This window comes from Ornithorhynchus anatinus, chromosome 4 (genome assembly GCF_004115215.2).
Source record: "Ornithorhynchus anatinus isolate Pmale09 chromosome 4, mOrnAna1.pri.v4, whole genome shotgun sequence".
NCBI classification, from domain to species: domain Eukaryota; kingdom Metazoa; phylum Chordata; class Mammalia; order Monotremata; family Ornithorhynchidae; genus Ornithorhynchus; species Ornithorhynchus anatinus.
This window is the reverse complement of record NC_041731.1, coordinates 24978915-24996661: the sequence shown is the minus strand read 5'-3', so window position 1 is coordinate 24996661 and position 17747 is coordinate 24978915. Positions and strand designations below refer to the sequence as shown.

Below are 17747 nucleotides of genomic sequence, written 5' to 3'. Positions count from 1 at the left end.
TTTTAAAATTCTTGCAAGGTGACCCGAAACAATTCAGAAGGGGTATATGTGGACCCTTTAAAAGGGAATAGGAAAGACTAAGTGAGAGCTCCAATCTCTTCATGAAAGGAGACTAAGTGGTCCCTTTTTGTTTTCTCAGCTGCCATGCAGCAAATGCTGACTGAGAGCTGCAAGAACAGGCTTATCCAGATGTCCTATGAGTCTCAGCGACAAAACCTGGTCAAACAAGCATGTTCCAGGTAAGGAGGATGGGAGCAATGGAGGCTTACTAGAGAGTTGAATGGATGGGAGGAATGCAACCTAGAGCTGGAATTCATTGACTAGCATGATATTTGTTAAGTGCTTATTAAGTGCCAGGCACTGACTGGGGTAGATACAAGCTAATCAGGTTGGATACAGTCCCTGTCCCACATGGGGTTCACAGTCTTAATCCCCATTTTCGGATGAGGTAACTGAGTCAGAGAGAAGTTGTGTCTTGCCCAGGGTTACCCAGCGGACAAGTGGTGGAGCCAGGATTAGAACCCAGGTCCTTCTCACTCCCAGGATTAGAACCCATGCTCTTTTCACTAGGCCATGATGCTTCTCTTCCCACTGGCCATGCCTAGAGAGTGTATTTTTTGACTAGAGATTTCCTATAGAAGAATTTGGTTTGCCCCTTGAAGATTTGGGTCAAACCCAACACAAAATGTCAATGTTAAAAGGGTTTGTCTTAGGTGCAAAGCACCTAGTTTCCCTGGTTTCCACCAGGAAAATTGTGACATTGGCATATTTGGCAGATTGAAAGCATTTTGGATTTTGTATGCTCAGCCCCATCTCCCACTCTACTGCCATTTTTGGGTGGGGGCAGCAGTCCCTCTTGATGGCAGTACCCAAAATCCAGGCAGAAGGGCAGAGGGACTGAGCAGAACTCCCGGGGTACAAACTGACCATCAGGCCACCTTTTGGACTAATGAGGAGGCAGGATATTTGCTTTCAGCATAATGCTTTACAACATTTAAATGTTGAAACTCAGAGTTCTATTGTAAAATCCTCTTAATGTTAATTGGGTAATGAGACAGATATCATTGGTATCATTGATATGGACAGATTTCATGATTCCTTTCCACTTGCTATTTGGTTTACTGTAGGTAGGTTCCACCATTGTGTGATTTGGGACAAGTCAGTTTATCCTTAGTTTAGTTTCTTCATCTGTAAAGCATAGTCTATATTGCATGACCTGAGAAGTTGGACAAGATCCTGAGACTGCTCCCTGACAGCTTCGTGGGTCTTGTTAAAGTTGGAAGTGCCCTGTCTGACCTATTCCCCATTACCAATGGGATAAAGCTTGGTTGTGTATTAGGCCTAGTCCTGTTCAATTTCTTCTAGCCAGCCTTGCTGGAGATTTCAACAAGATACCCGGACACCAGAGTTCAATTTGCTTCTGCTATTCTAGACAACTTTTCCAGTTCAATGAAAATCCTAGAAACAGCCATTTAGTAATTGCTAAATGTGAATTACTATTCCCTAGTGTTCCTACATCTAAGGAAATCTGTAGATTACTGTACAGCCATTTAGTAATTGCTAAATGTGAATTACTATTCCCTAGTGTCCCTACATCTAAGGAAATCTGTAGATTACTGTACTCTGTTTTGAAGAGGTAATTGAGTACTATAAAGTGCCGGTAGTCTGAAGAAAACAGAGGTAATGAATTAGCCTGCACCTGAAAACCTTACACACAAGCAAAGGTCTGCATTGGCCAAATGGTCCCCAAAATTCTGTTACCTAGACAGCACCTTTTCCATAAATGTAACAGTAGATAAGGAAGTAGAAAATCAAGAAGGCCTGTGTTTCCTTTGGGTCATTGACAGAGTGTGGCAGCAATGTGTGGTATGAGGTTTCAGACCGAACTGAAGGTCTACAGGGCTGTAAATGCTTTTTAGCCTTCTATATGGTTATAAGACTTGGGCCTGGATCCGCTACAAATGTCACATCTGGCTCCATAAACTTGATTTGTGGGCCTTCCTGGGTTCCAGTCCCGCCTCCGTCACTTGTCTGCTGTGGGACCCTGGGCAAGTCACTTAACTTCTCTGCGCTTAAGTTACCTCATCTGTAAAATGGGGATTAAAAGTGGGAGCCCCACGTGGGACAACCTGATTACCCTGTATCTACCCCAGCGCTTAGAACAGTGATTGACACGTAGTAAGCGCTTAACAAATACCATAATTATTATTATTACTTGTTAAGACAATAAAGTCCTTGAACAAATTTAATGTACTAGGACTGAAGCTAAGCCCACTGCAACACTGTTTTACTGAGTGGAACGTGCAAAGAGAATGGAAGATCATGGGCTGTCCAAACAGCTGTCAAAGGGCAAGCTGTAGTGAGGAAAATAAAAGCAAAGGGCTTAGAGGAAACCATTTTAAGGATGCCATTTGGAACAATCACAGCCTAAGCACACTCCACAGCTTCAGGACTGAAAATGGGGAGACAGACTGCCAGCATCGTGTGGCTTGTTTGGAGCAGAAGACTGAGACAGAGCCAAAATTGAAAAGGAACCACAATTACAACACTCCCCCTCCTCTTCTGGAAAGCCCCCGGCCACCAGGGTGGCAGCCTTATGGTTAGAATGTTTTTTAACTCTCAGTACCTGAGACAGCTCTATATGTGTTTAGGATGTAGAAGCAAAGTGTTCCATCTCTTCCCGGTCCGTGCTTTCCGGAGCACGGATCTAGGAGTCAAAGGATCTAGGTTCTAATTCTGACTCTGCCACTTGCTTGCTGTTTGACCTTAGGCAAGTCACCCAGTTTCTCTGTCCCTCAGTTTCCTGATCTGTAAAATGGAAGTTAACCACTACTCCCTCTTACTTAGACTATGAGCCCTATGTGGGACCGGGACTGTGTCCAACCTGATTATCTTGGATCTCCCCCAGTGCTTAGTACAGTGCTTGGCACATAGTAAGGGCTTGACAGGTACCATAATTACAAATGCTTATTTTGTAAGGGAAAATATTAATCAGTGTGAATTCCTTAGTAATTAAGGAAACGGGGGGAAATGATTTTATTTCAGAATTTTCAGGTGCTTGTGGTACAACAGGCTGCCTCTCACTAAGGATTAGAGGAGGTGCCTGCCAACCTGATGTGGCATCCTCCTCCACATCCACTGACTTACTTTTTATGATGGCTCACATTGAATCCCTCACCTCAGCAACAAACAACTAGAAGCATGCACAGATCACTGCTTGGCAGCTGCTGATGACTGGGTAGCTTGCCTTGGGTAGCATAGCAGATATCTGGGTAGTGGGGTAAAGTTGGCTTCCTCTCCACATCTAATAATAATAATGTTGGTATTTGTTAAGCGCTTACTATGTGCCGAGCACTGTTCTAAGCGCTGGGGTAGACAAAGGGGAATCAGGTTGTCCCACGTGGGGCTCACAGTCTTAATCCCCATTTTACAGATGAGGGAACTGAGGCACAGAGAAGTTAAGTGACTCGCCCACAGTCACACAGCCGACAAGTGGCAGAGCTGGGATTCGAACTCATGAGCCCTGACTCCAAAGCCCGTGCTCTTTCCACTGAGCCACGCTACATCTGTGTTTTGGCATTGGGGCAAAGAAGCCCCTCTCCTACAATTACCAAGGAGGCTCAGGGTGGTTCTTCCCCTTTTTCTGCAGACTAAATGGAGTGAAAACCTCACTACTTCCATGGCCCCAAGTTGCACAGTCCCATCATCCCCCTAGGAGTAGCCAATCTCTTGCCCCTTCTTCCTGCAGCTTTCCAAAAGCCTGGGTTATTCCTGAAGGTACAGTGGGGTCTGACTCATGGTGCTTAGGGCTGCTACTCTAGATCCTTGAAGTATGGTGCTGAAATGGCCTACCAAATTAGGGGTGACAGGTGGGATTCTCAAACGTCCTTTTAGACAGCTACAAAATTATAGCATCAGTTGAACTTTTAACCACCTCTCCTCATGAGTGTAGCTAGATAGGCCTTCGGTGCTTTTGCTGGTTGGTAGCACTGACCTAGATTGCATTTCCACGTGTCTCATCTCCTCTCGGTCCTTTTTGATGGGGCCAACGAGGGAGAGGTGGAGCAAAGCCTCAGTTGTTGTTTCTCTTGCAGCATGGCAGAAATGGATGAGCGTTTCCAACAGATTCTGGCTTGGCAGCAGATGGATCAGAACAAGGCTATCAGCCAGATCTTAGAGGAGGTGGGTTTGGAATCCAAAAGGCAGCACTTACATGGGGACTGGAAGGAAGCCCTCAGGAAACGCAGAGGGATTTCCTAGCCAGCCATTGGAGTTCAAATGGTTAGGGGGCCAGGTTTGCAGAGCCAGCCCGTTTCTCAAAAGAAGTCCTCCTTCTTAAGACTATGTCTGGATGGGATCGATGGCCTCTGTCAGCTTCCTGACAATTTCTTCCTGGGGAATTTGCACTGGATCTCTGAATCATAAGCTGATGAGGGGCTGGAGGTAGGGGAGGCCAGGTGGTGGGAACAAAACCGAGAAAAACTACCCCTTTGTCCTTCCCAAATGGGAGAATCCGTAGGATGCTGGGGCCCCATCCCAAACTGCCGAGGGGATGCCATAATGATGTTTAGGGCCTGCTCTCTCTGGCCGAGCTAAGCAGAATGCAATCTCCATTCTCAGAGCGCAATGCAGAAGGCAGCCTTTGAAGCCTTGCAAGTAAAGAAGGACCTCATGCACAGACAGATCAGGAACCAGGTGAGTTCCGGTGTACCCAAGGTAAACTGCTTTTCAGTTACATTCAGAAATGTAACACACAGAGGTTCCCGTCTTTAGAAATGTGTTTTGTTCTTTGATGGTCTGACTGGAACACTGACTAGTGTCAGATTTGGAGTGGATCCTAAGTACCAAACGGAAGAAGCCTGAAGCTCTTGGGATTATAGACCGCATCTATCCAGGACTGCTCTGATAACGTGATCCAGGTTCCATGTGGTCTGGTGATTGAGAGAGCAATGACTTGGGTAGAGCCAGAGAGGCCAGGAGGCCTTCACTCTTGCTCTGCACTCTCTTTCTCTCCTGGTCTTCTCGCTCTCTCTCCAATGCCCCATCCATTTACACTGCCACCCACCCACCTGAATTGCTCCTGAATTTAAAAGAAAAAGGGGTCGATTTGAGATCGATTCACCCGGTCCCTTTGGCCCAGCTTCCTTTTTGTCTCAATATCCTCTCTTCTTCCATGCGAGTGGGGGCTGGCTGCCTGTCATCTCCTAGGTGGGGTTAGGGGAACTTCCTGGTAAATGGCAGAAAAGCAAAATCCACCATCATTCATACCATCTAGTGATGAAGCCTAATGAAAAGCCCAGGTCCCCAAGCCATTAACACTGAATGTGGAACATCCACAAGGATCCCTGTCTGGGGCCGAGCCTCTGCCCTCCTACTACAGAGTAGGCGTTGCCTGCTCTGATGTTGGGTACTGTGAGCTGGGTCTAGCTGGGGGAAATCCCTTTGCATTTTCATTAAGCATATTATAACTTTGCATACTTGCATGAGGTTCTTTTATTTATTCTTCTTTTTTACTGTAACCAACCCGCCTTTTATGTTTCTCTCTCTTATTTTTTTAAAATCCATATTGCCAAACATGAAGTGCATTTGTGTGAAAACGTGGCTAGGTCGGTAGCAACCAGTAGGAAACACCTGAGCTGACATTGGTCAAGCCCCGTGACTTGCCCAATTGGCTGAGAGCGCAGAGATTCCTCTTTCTGGATTTAAGAGGGGCTCGGCTTAGGGCAGTTTAGGGCCTGGCAGTTCTGATCTGCCCAGCCATTCTATTTTGGTTCCTTAACCCCTCCTTGAGTTGCTAAGTTTGAGCAAAGTGAATCTGCTTTGGGTGCGGCCGGCTGCATGATCTCGGCAGCCGCATGGGAATACTTATAAGGCACAGAGGGGCCAAGGAGGATTTGGCAAGTAGGGAAGAGGTGAAAGATCAGCGCCAGGCTTTGTGACCTTGTGAACGGGGGTGCTGCTGGGGCAGGGCAGTCATCTCCTCTCTGGCCTCAGTGATCGAGAGACTGCCTTCTTGCAGCTCAGGTCCTGGAAGGTTTAGTAAAGGCCCTACCATCCACCTCACTAATCCCCGCCTCTCCCGGAAGGGTCGTTCAGGTGTCAGAATGCAGCCGAGTAAATCAGTCATTGGTAAATGTAAGTAAAAAATGTCTCATCTTCTGTTTAGATTAAGTTAATAGAAACTGAGTTATTGCAGTTGACACAACTGGAGTTAAAGAGGCAAGAACTGGACACAGAGGCACTGCAGGTATGTAGGGCTCTTCATGATTGCTCCACCCTTCCCTCCTCCCCCTCCCCTGACCTCTGATGAGTCTCGTCTGGGAGACGTGTTCTCTTGGCCTCCTTTGATTCCCCTTTTGCTTTGTCTGGCCTCACAACTCGTTTGTGGCACAGCCCGTGAAAAGGACATCAAGAATTTCTGAGCTTAAATTCCTTCCCCAGCCCTCAAAATGTTGCTCACATGACTCTGAGTGGGCTGATTCTGCCAGGGTATGGAAGCAGTGAAGATCCCAAGTGTCATTAAACCCAGCTCAGGAGGATCCGTGGGATTAAGCCAGTGGGTAGGAGGGGCCTGGAGCTGGGTTTGGGGAGAGTCTCTCATCTCAGAGACCTCACCTCAGGGGGGTTTGATCTTGCGTTCTCTTGGTTTTAAGAGGGAGCTGCCACGAGGGGTGCTACTTCTCTGAATCACGCTTCCAAGGCTGTTACTGCTGCTGCTGCTGCTGCTGCTGCTGCTTCTACTCGCTCTTTGCCATCCTGCCATCTGGAGGGGAGGGGTGAGGAGAGATGTCATTTCTGCGAGGTCTCCCCAGAGAGGAGGACGTGGGATGTTCAGTTGTGACTTGTGTTTTTCAAAATCTCTTCCCTTGTGCCCTTTCAGCATCACTCTGCCTTTTTAAGACCCACAGAGTGTTCACGTTCTAGTAGGGGCCAAAAAGCCCAAGACCCTGATGATCGTGGCTCCTGGCGGGGAGGGGGCTGCAGCATATGGGAGTGCTGGGGGTTTGGGAGGGTACTCAGTGGGCATTTGAAGAAACTGAGGCGGGTAAATCAATAGGGAAAACTGACTAATGTGGAAGTTGGCCAAAAAAAAGTTGCAGCAAGAAGCCTAAAAAAATACAGTGGGTGAGTTGGTATGCTTGGTAGCTAGTCAGAATTTTGACATAATTGGCATCTCTGAGACTGAGCTGGTGGAAAGAAAACTAAAGGGATACAGTGCTGCCAGGCTGTAAACTCTCTAGGAAAGGCAGGAGTGGGAAGGCAGGGGGACGTTTTAACCTGGATTGTGAAGGACAAGATCAAGAAGAATAATTTAAAAATCTTGCCAGACTAGAGGAATGAATGCCACAGTACTTCCTTGGGAGGAAATTCCATTCTTAAGCAACAAAAATAAGGTCAAAAGAGTGTTCTAAAGACTGTAGACCAAGATGAGAAAAGAGAGTAAGGCTTGTTAGACTGGGGAAGCCGTGAAACTAGGTCAGATAAGAGTCCTGGGCGGCCTCAGTTATCCTCTCTGAGATTAATTGAGTAATTCTTCAGGAAGTTGGGAAGCACCATGGCCTAGTGAAAAGATCCCAGACCTGGGAATTAGAGGACCTGGGTTCAAATCCCAGCTCTGCCACCTTTCTGCTGTGTGACTTTGGGGAAATCACTTCACTTCTCTGTGCCTCAGTTCTCTTGTCTGCATAATGAGGATTCAATACGTGTTCTTCCTCCTACTTAGATTGTGAGGCCCATGTGGAATCTGCTTATCTTGTATGTTTCCCCAGTGCTTAGTACAGTGCTTGGCACATCATAAGTGCTTAACTAATACCGCAATTCTTCTTCTTCTGTTTCTTATTATTAGGAGTGTCTAGGATAAGTGGCTGTCTTCTGGAATGGGTAATCCCAGATCATGTTCCCTCTAAATTATGGGTTGGCATAGGGGACATGCAGGTGCCACTCCCCAATACTTCTAGGGCAAGCAACTTGCAGACTGTAGGGAGCATTATGAGGCCTAAGGGCCTCATCCCTAAATAATAATAATAATAATAGTGTATTTGTTAACGGTTTACCACGTGCCAGGCACTTTACTAAGCACTAGGGTAGATATAAGGTAATTGGGGTGGATACAGTCCCTGTCCAACATTGGGCTCACAGTCTTAATCCCCATTTTACAGATGAGGTAACTGAGACAGAGAAATGAAGTGACTTGCCCAAGTCACAGCCAAGTGGCAGAGCCAAGATTAGCATCCAGGTCCTTCTGCTCTATCCACTAGGCCATGCTACTTGGGTAAAACAACTAGACCTGGGCCTCCCTTATCACACTTGGGCTGGGCCTGAATTTCTGAGATGGAGGACTGAGTGAGGATCCCAAGGCCGCATTTCCCAGGCCCGCTGTTCACACTCAGTCCTGGAAGCACAGGAACATCTGTTCCTCAAATCTGACTCCTCTTTCCCTCCTCCCCCATGGCCAGGCAGCTCCCTGGCCCTGCTATATGAAGGAATCAGTCAGTCAATTGTATTTATTGAGTACTTGTTGTGTGTAGAGCACTGTACTAAGTGCTTGGGAGGGTACAATATAACAGTATAACAGACACATTTCCTGCCCACAGTCTACAGTCTACAGCTTACAGTCTAGAGGAGCCTCCAACCATAGTATAAGGGAAAAGAGAAAGGAACATTGGTCCCAGAACTCAGAAGGAAAGAAAATACATGGGATTTGATTCTAAATTGGGGATGGACCTGGTGCAGATGGGTTGTTAGAGAGCCACTCCGCAGTAGAGGCCATAGTTTTATTCAGTGTAATTCCCTTGGTGGGAGGGAAGGCCAAAAAAACCCAGAAATCAATCAATCAGTGGTTGATTTACTAAGTGCCTGCCATGTGCACAGCATTGTACTAGGCACTTGGGAGTGCACAATACAACAGATTACAATACAGTACAATGTTCCCAGACAATAGCAAGCAATGAGTTTAGAGGGGGAGATGGACATTTATATGAATAAATAATTTATAATATGTAATTTAAAGATATGTATGTAAATTCTGTGGGGTTGGATTGGGAGTGCTAAGTAAACAGTACAAGGATATTCTGTTTCATAAAAGGAAACTAAGGAAGAATGTAAACCTTAAATTGGGAAAAAGTTGCAAGGGATTGGTGAAACAGATGTAAACCACAAAGTACCTGGAGGGTAATTTTTTTTTTAAATTCCATTCTGGGCGCTTGGGCTGATGGGGTACTGCAGACCCAAAACAGCCAAGCTGACTTTCTGTTTGATTGTTTAACTGAAAAATCAGAGAGCATCAGAGGGGAAAAAGGAAAAAAAAATCACCCTTTGATAAATGGAAAACATTCTCGAGTAAGAACAGGAAAGCCCATAAAGAGTGGAGGGTCAAGAGCACAGGAAGTTGCAGGCCAAAAAAGGAGTTTGATGAGTTCCTTGCAAGGGATGCCAGAGTTAAAGATGAAACGTTTTTCAAATCTACCAAAAGCAGGAAGCTGGCAGGGAGTTAGTGGGCCCCTTTAATAGTCAAGAGATGTAAGGAACACTCTGGGATGAAAAGGACCCAGCTGGGAGCACAAGCAAATTTTTTAGTCTGGTCTTTACTGAGGAAGAGTTTGGGTAGGTTCTCAGAACCATGATGGTTTTATTACCAGGCAGATCAGAGGAACTAGATTGAATCATGGCAAACACATCAGATAATTTGAAACAAGTTGATAAACTAAATATTCAGAAATCATCACATCTAAATGGCATCCAGCCTAGAGTTACAAAGGAATTTGAAGGGAAGTTGTGGAACTCCTAGCAATCAATCAGTGGTATTTACTGAGCTCTTACTGCATGCAGAGCACTGTACTAAGGACCTGGGAGAGTAAAGTATAACAGAGTTGGTAGATTCCCTAGCCCCAGTGACCTTGCAGTCTAGATGAGGAGACAGTCTTTAAATAAATTATGGATATGTATATAAATGCTGTGGGATTCAGGGAGGCAAAGGTGGGTACTACTGAAGTGGAGTACTGATGGGTCATCAGTATAACTCCAATTTACAGAAAGAGTTCCAGATGAGTCCCTGAGAATAATAAATGGGTGAGTCTTATGTCAACCGGGGGTAAATTGTTAGAATCTGTAATTTAAGATTAAGATCACTGAGCACTAAGGAAACCCAATCTATTGGCAGAAAGACTTCTGGCATTTTTTGAAACAAGTGGGTAGAAACTGCGAGAGGGCCCGATTGAAACTATCAAATTCCTGAAAGGGGGTGGGGGGGAGAGTATAATTGTTTTTCACCAAATAACACACCACTAAAATGAGTGGACAGCTACTGAAGCTTGTAGCTTCAGAACAAGTTAAAAAAAAAGACTTCTTCACCAGCATATGGTAAGCATCTGGAATTTGCGTTCCCACAGTAAGTTGTGCTGGTAGGTTCAAGAAGCATTGAATAACTTCATGGACCAAGTCCATAATGGGTTACTAGCAGGAATGGAAGAGATGTTAGAGAGAGAAGTTACAGATGTTAGAAGGCTGGTGACAGTTAAGTAGAAGGATGGACACTATATCTACAAAGAGCTAATCGAGGAAAAAATTAGGGATATGAGTACGTCCAAAACATGAGGGTGAATGTCACGAAGGTCATGATTCCGTTGTCCTTCTTAATACTGTATATTGGCCGTGTTGGAGATAGAATACTGAACTGGATGGACCTTTGCACTATCCCCCTAGCCCCGTTTGGTATTCCTTATGTTCTTCTGTCCTTCCTCCAATAGAGGAAGCGGTAGACTGCTACCTCACCTTTCTGCCTTTAACCTTGTCTCCCTGACCTGTTTGTTCCTGTGGAAGTGGATTGCTGAAGGGGTGCCTGGAACAGTTTGAAAGTCAATGCTTCTTAAGCAAGCTGACCTCTGAGGCTTAGTTAAGCCAATTGTGCCAATTAAAAGTGCTCGAGGAAGAGATTGGGGCCATTTTTGTAGTCTTGCTTGCTACGTGTAACTGTTTGAGTGTGTTTCTCATCACAGATGGATCATGATGGTTTGATTTTTCACATTTAGATCAATTGTTGACTACTGGGTGGCCCTACTGAGGCAGAGGTATGAAATAGGAAGGCCTCAGCAGGATTTGTAGAGGGCTTCCATCTAATTTGCATATGGCCAGAATCTGTGCAGCCTATTGAATGAAAATGATTATTGCTGCCCTGAAGGTTTGGCATTCTCTGGCATTTCCCTACATTCCCTACTCTGGGAGTGGCAGCCAAAAGGAAGGGAAGTGGCCCCACCAACCCCTTCCTAGGCACTGAACCATCAGAAACTTGTTCCCAGGCCTTACCTTGAAGAAGGTGAAGCTCAACTCTGCCGAAGAACTGAGGGGGAACTTCACCTGAAATCAGATCGGTTCTTTCTGACTTGCATTTAGCACTAACTGTGAGCAGAATGTTATATGAAGGGCTTAGAAGAGTTCAGTAGAGTTGAAGTCCACATTCTCTTTTCATCTTAGGATAGGGGGTTAAAGGGAGGTCTTCCAGGGAAGCGTCCAAAGTGCCTGAGCATGGGTAGTCTCCCCCATGCTTGGAAAGGGCTCTTGAGGAACTCTCTATCAGTAAGCACCAGGGGAGGGTTCTGACTTGCTCCTAGAGGTCTCCCAACCACCACAGGGTGCAAGTGGGGAACTCTGACCTTGCTACGGCAGGGACAGAAAGACAGGTAAGAGCCTAGGATTTCTGACTGCAGCCTGAAAATCGAGGGGGATTTGTGTTGTAGGAGGTGATTTCAGAACAACGTCGTGCCCTCAGCAACCTGCTGCAGCAACTGCTCAAAGAGAAAAAGCAACGAGAAGAGGAGCTGCAAGAAATCTTGGTAAATGACTGATTGGGTTGTCAAGAAAGCCAGTGGTATTTACTGAGCATGTTCTATGTGCAGAAAACTGTACTCACTGCCCAAAATTGAAATTTTGGGGATCAAGGGCACAGATTTTAGCAGGAGCCAGAGCTGATTGCTGCTGTGTCCTGAGGCAGTAGTCAAGCTCTGCCGCTAGGAGTAAAGCAGGTGCAGGGTTTCCTGTAGGTTGGACACCCACCTATCTGAAATGATTGTTTGGAAGAAAGAAATTGCCTGGAGGCTTCATTTTTTCTTTCCTGCCACAGATTGTTTTTCAAAAATGAAACTAAACCCTGATTTCCAGTTTTTATTCTACATTCCCAGAATGGTGCTATCTTCTCCAGAAATTTGAAGTGGATCTATGTTTCTGCTAGTATATGTTATCCTTGAGTGAAAAATCTCCTGTATTTGAGATTCAGTAGATGTTGGAGTCCTATTAGGGATTAAAATTTGGGGCTCTATTAAGTTGATCCCCAGCATACTGTGACTGGGTCCAGTCCAGCATCTGATGGGGCTGGGAGGCACCCCAACCTCATTTAGAGGGGGGTGATATGATGGCACATGCCTGGTTGTCCCTTCTGGTGTTGGGACTTGTGGTAGAGCTGAGCTCAAGGGAGGCTAGTTATCCTCTCTGGAGGTGGGAATCACCTGACTTTCTTAGGATTTCAGGCTTTAGGTCCCCACCCTAGCTCCAAGTAGGTCGAGTTTGCAAATCTTTTTCAGACTTACATTCCTCACAGAAATCCTGCACAGGTTTTTAACATTCCATAGTGCTTTTCTCTTGAAGACAGTGCTGTTTCCTGACTCCAAACTAATGTAGATTGTTTCTTTCCTGGTAGTTGGAATTGGAGGCAAAAAGTGAAACGAAGCAGGAAAACTACTGGCTGATACAATATCAGCGCCTGTTGGACCAGAAGCCCTTGTCCCTGAAGCTGCAGGTAAGAAAGAAAAGGGACGAAGGCAGTTAGGCAATTCAGGCTAAGAGAATGGAGAGTTTGGCTTCCCCTGGCCACTTTCTTCTGGTTTCAACAACCCCTTTGAAAGTTGGCAAAACTTTTCTGTCTCCGGGCTGAATCCTGAGACTGTAATTGGTTTAGGATCAGGTCTTAGTATCCCCGCTGAACTAAACCAGAGTTTAGTTATATCTGGAAGCTCCTCTGCCGTATGAGACAACCTGGCAAATCACTTTCAGAAATTCCACTTCCCTCACCGACAGTGCTGGCCCTTTCTCTCTGTCAAGCTTAGCCCTCACAGTCACTGCTCCCCTGCAGCTCTTCATTTGATTAGGCGATTTTTTGTCTCAAGCAAATTGACTAGTGTTTCCCAGCAGACTCCATTTGACTCTAGTCTACCACCTGATTCCCACCTGATTCTCCCCTGGTCCCGTGGTCTGATTTTCATAACTGCTGTGAAGAATGAATCACCAGCAATGCTTTGCCCCTTCTTGGCCCAAAAAGTGACTTTTCTTTTTTATGACACATAAAACTCTCCTACTGCTGATTGAAGGCCTTGGGGTCCTGCTATTCGGTGAAGGAAAGGTAACCCTGCTGGTGCTTAGGCTGGATTGCTAGGGTTTTGTTTTTTTTTTTAAGTGCTGATTGTGTGCCAGGCCCTGCACTAAGCAGTAGGTAGCTACAAGGTAATCAGGTTGGGCACAGTCCCTGTTCAACATGGGGTTCACAGTCTTAAGTAAGAGGGAGTAACCAATCGTAATGATTGAGTGCTTACTATATGCAGAGCACTGTACAAAGTGCTTGGGTTTCCCATTTTACAAATGAGGCAACTAAGGCACAGAGAAGTTAAGCCCAAGATCCCACCACAGGCAAATCATGGAACTGGGATTAGAACCCAGATCCTCTGACTCTTAGGCCTATATTCTTTCCACCAGGCCATGCTGTTTCTGGGTGCCAAGCACTTGGGAGAGTACAATGTAGTAGTTGGTAGACTCGATCCCTGCCCACAGTAACGTTACATTCTCTGGCCTGAATGCCTGTCTTCTAAGAGTTTTGAAGGAAAGCCCCCAAAAGTGCCATCCTAAAGGCCCAACTGATCCTACACCTTTCTAAAATTGAATGAATGAATGAATGAATAAAATGGTATTTTGCCAACTCCAACTCGGATCGGGATCGGGAGGTCAGTGAAAGCTGTTCTCTCCCCCTTCCCCAAAAGAGTCTTCCTGACTCACCCTTGTCAAAGCCTCAGGTAGGGTCAGTACAAGGGGCCCTGGGTGCTGACTGATGATCATATGTGGCAGGAAGAGGGCTTGGAGCAGCAACTGGTGAACCTGCTGGTAGACCTGTCAGGCGAGCAGTACCTGCCCATCTTTGCCCACCACCGTATCTCGTTGGACACACTGAGCCGCATGAGCCCCGGCGACCTGGCCAAGGTAGGAAGCGTGAGCAGGGAGAGGAAAGGGTGAGCAGCCAAATTGGTCCAGTCCGATCCATTTTGGTCTGTGGGAGCTTCCTGCTCAGGCTTCGTCATGATTTTTGAGAGGCGCGGGTCCTGGGATGGGGCGGGTTTGGAATTGCCTTAGAAATACTTTTCCAAAATCATTAGGTTCCCAAAATTTAATTTGGACCAGAACACAGGCGTTGGTCCCACCTGTGCAGGTACCAGTTCCCTGGGCTCCCACCCCTATGGGCAGAGAATCCCCATGTCTGCCTGCAAAAGGTTTACTGGTTCCCGTGGAAACCGAAGCAGATGGCCGGAGGAACAGCAGATCGGAGGCGTGGTCTGAATGCCCGGTGCTTTGTGTATAGTTTTAGCTGCTCTTCCCTGTTTGGTCCCCAGGTGGCTCCTCAAGGCCCTCTTGGGCCACTCCTGTTACCCAGGGCACCCCTGAGTGAGGCAAGGTGGGAGCCCCCCGTCCTCCTGCCAAAGCAGTGGAAACAGGGACTTAGAGAAGTCCATCTGTGTGTGTTCAGAGGGGAGGGGACCCCCGTCCTGCCAAAAGGTCCCCTTCCCCCTCTATCTCCTTCGTGGCCGCCTCAGTTCTTTGGGATTTCATCAGCTGCTCCTTGTGTGGCAGATGGGCATTTCTGAAACTGGTCTGCAGCACGCAATCCTCAGGAGAGCCCAGGAGCTGCTGGCTGTGGCTAAAACACTACCAGGTACCACATCTCCCTTCATCATCCTTCCCCCTTTCACCCCTGGCAAGCAGTTCCTACTGTAGTCTCACCACCCAATACTATCGAACTCTTCGGACCTGACCCGAATGCTGCTTGGACCCTCCAGGCCACGAATCCGGGCCCCTCAGTGACTGGGCTCTCAGCTGCTGGTCCGTTATCCCTCCAGAGGGCAGGGAGGTGAGTCAAGTGTTCTTGGCCCAAGGATTCTCAGCTTGTCTTTATGGCGACCCGCAGAGTTGCTGGCGTCTGAGGATGTGGCGATTCCGTGTGCCCCAGAGCCAAGGGGTTCACAAGAGGAACCTCCTGTGGGGATGACCCCTACGGCTCCACCCCAGCAGCTGGACACGCAAGCCTCCGAGTGTGTGGTGTGCCTAGAGCGGGAGGTAAGAGCTTGCTGGGCTGGTGGGTAGGGTCTCTCCACCCCTAAATCTGGGAACGGAAGCGCCGCAACTCCCTCCCTCTCCCCCAGCCTCTGCACAGGCTACCCTCTTGACCCCATAGTGGGGCGGGCTAAAGATGAAGTCTTTGGATGTCAGAACCCCAGATCCTGCCCTGGGCTTTGCCCCCTGGGCCCTGACCAGCAGCCCTCTCTTTTTCTCTTTTTCTTTTCTCTCTCTCCCTCTCTCTCCAGGCCCAGATGATCTTCTTAAACTGTGGCCATGTCTGCTGCTGCCAGCTATGCTGTGAGCCCCTGCGCACCTGTCCTCTGTGCCGCCAGGACATCGTGCAGCGAATCCGCCTCTACCACAGTGGCTAGGCCCACCCCGAGCTCCCCTGGGCTGCAGGAAGACCTCTCCCGCCCACTGGGCCCAGCACAGCCACCCTCCTCATCTTCATCCCTGCCCCGGTATTTATTGAGCTCCCCACAGAATAGAGTACTGACCCTGCAGCTAGATCCAGCTCACTTCCTAGGTAACGTAAGGCTGCTCTGAACCCACCGAATCCGAGGCCAGGATGGGATAGCGTGCGGTCCTGCTCCGGCATAGCATCTGATCTCTGAGCCCTCCTCTGCCAGAGAAAGCATGTGTGCCTAACGTTTCCATATGCTGCACTTGGATGGTAGGGGCTGGGACCCAGAAGTGGAAGTCCCAGAGCAGTGGCTCATTGGTAGTGGCAGCAGAGAGCTGTGTTCTGCAGGAACAGGGCCGGGATTTTCATTCCCAATGAATTGGGGGTCTCACCTAAAGTGCTGCTGACCCAATCATGGGGGAGGCTACTACTCACCTGCGACCAATTCCCCCCTCCTTCCTTCTTGCCCACTCCACTCCCCCACCCCTGACCAAAACAAGATGGGCTGGAGTTTCCTGGCTCCCTCTGAGCCCTGCCACTCTGTGCTCTGAGGAGCTGTATGCCCCCTCCCTGTACTTCCCAGGGGCAGTAAGCAGGCTGGGGTGGGGTCCATTCTGCCATCAGAATTTCTGGCCTAATGGAACAAGTCTGGTACTGCTTTCTCTCTGCCAGTCTCTGCCAACCCTTGCCACAACCCTCTCCTGTCAGTGCCTTAGCTTCTAAATGGCGCAGGGAAAGAATAACACTCCTGAGTCTCGCCAGGCTTGGGAATGGGGCAGGGAGAGCATTTGTAGGGCAGCAGTTAGGGAGAAGGAGCAGGTTGGTGCTGCTGCTGTCATCCCGGCTGGCTCTACCCTCTGTGGGGGCCTTGGCGGCCAGGCTGTGGGACCTGTATGCTATGAGGCAAGACCTCTCTCCTCTTTGTCATTGTTCTCCCTTTCCAAGAGATGGGGGGAAGAGGGGAAGGAAAATGTGGACAAGAGGGAGGAGAGGGGTTAAGTCCATTTGGGTCCAGGGCCGCGCCTAGTGGCTCTTGCAGGTACTCAGAGCAACTACAGATGAAGCTAGCTGGCCCTGTGGTCACTGCTCAGATGGAAGGTGCCCAGGGGCCTAATGGCAAAAGGTCAAAGTCAGGGCAGGGTCCAGATGAGAAGGAATTCCATCTAGTAGCTAGTGTTGTGGCAGTACTTCCCGGGCAAGGAATTGGCTTGACTTGGGAGCAGACTGGGGTTCTCTCAGCCCTTGCTCTTCTGGGCACCCAGGTGGTTCAGGGGTGTTCCTCCAGGGGCCGTTATCCAGCCTGTGAACATTTCATTGGGTGCACTGACCAGAAGTGGCAGGGTCTGAGCTGAGCTCTTCTCCTGGGCCCATCACTGCTGAGGGGGCTTATTAAGGACCCAAATGGAGTTCTGGGCAGAAAGCTTTTCTCCCAGCCTGGCACCATCTGTCATCCTGTAGGGCCGTAATCATCTCCCTCCCCTTCTGCTTCCCCCTAGCCAGGCTACGAAACCTTTCCATGCATTTTGGGCAAGGGGAACCACCCAAACAGAAATAAATTTTGATCCTCCTCCCTTGGCTATGCCGAGTGTGTATGTGGTGGGGAAGAGGGCACAGGATGTGGTGGGCCTGGCTTGGGAATGGAGCATGGTGTGAGTCTGGCAGAGGTAGGAGAGAGAGAGAAAGAGAGGCAAGGGAGGGAGATGGAGGCAGGGGGTCCACTAGGCTCCACTCAATATGGGCCGAAGGTGAATGGTTTTCCTTTTCTGTTCCAGCAACCTACCAACCAACAGCAGATGGCTCTAGTGAGACTGGGCCAGGCTCTCCCCACCCCAGTAGGCCTAGAGAAAGCAGCCTCAACCACTGCCTGGCAGGGTTTGAGGCCTCTTTCTCATAGGAGGGTCAGGGAAGGGATAGAGTGACCACAAGCCTGGGATAAAGGGGCCCCTCCAGGCAGGACAGTTGCAGGGTTCCAGACACC

At 48.2% G+C, this 17747-nt stretch overlaps 1 protein-coding gene across 2 annotated transcripts in view; it reads left to right on the top strand.

The window, feature by feature from the left end:
* LRSAM1 (leucine rich repeat and sterile alpha motif containing 1) overlaps positions 1–17344 on the top strand; it is a 39990-nt gene extending 22646 nt beyond the window's left edge. For both annotated transcript variants that reach the window (XM_029062530.2, XM_029062529.2), the window contains exons 16-25: positions 140–239; positions 4095–4182; positions 4621–4695; positions 6167–6247; positions 11733–11828; positions 12689–12787; positions 14104–14235; positions 14881–14962; positions 15215–15363; positions 15612–17344. In XM_029062530.2, coding sequence (XP_028918363.1) covers positions 140–239; positions 4095–4182; positions 4621–4695; positions 6167–6247; positions 11733–11828; positions 12689–12787; positions 14104–14235; positions 14881–14962; positions 15215–15363; positions 15612–15737 — 1028 coding nt within the window. In that variant the 3' untranslated portion in view covers positions 15738–17344. The remainder of the gene's footprint in view (positions 1–139; positions 240–4094; positions 4183–4620; positions 4696–6166; positions 6248–11732; positions 11829–12688; positions 12788–14103; positions 14236–14880; positions 14963–15214; positions 15364–15611) is intronic.
* Positions 17345–17747: the final 403 nt, after the last annotated feature.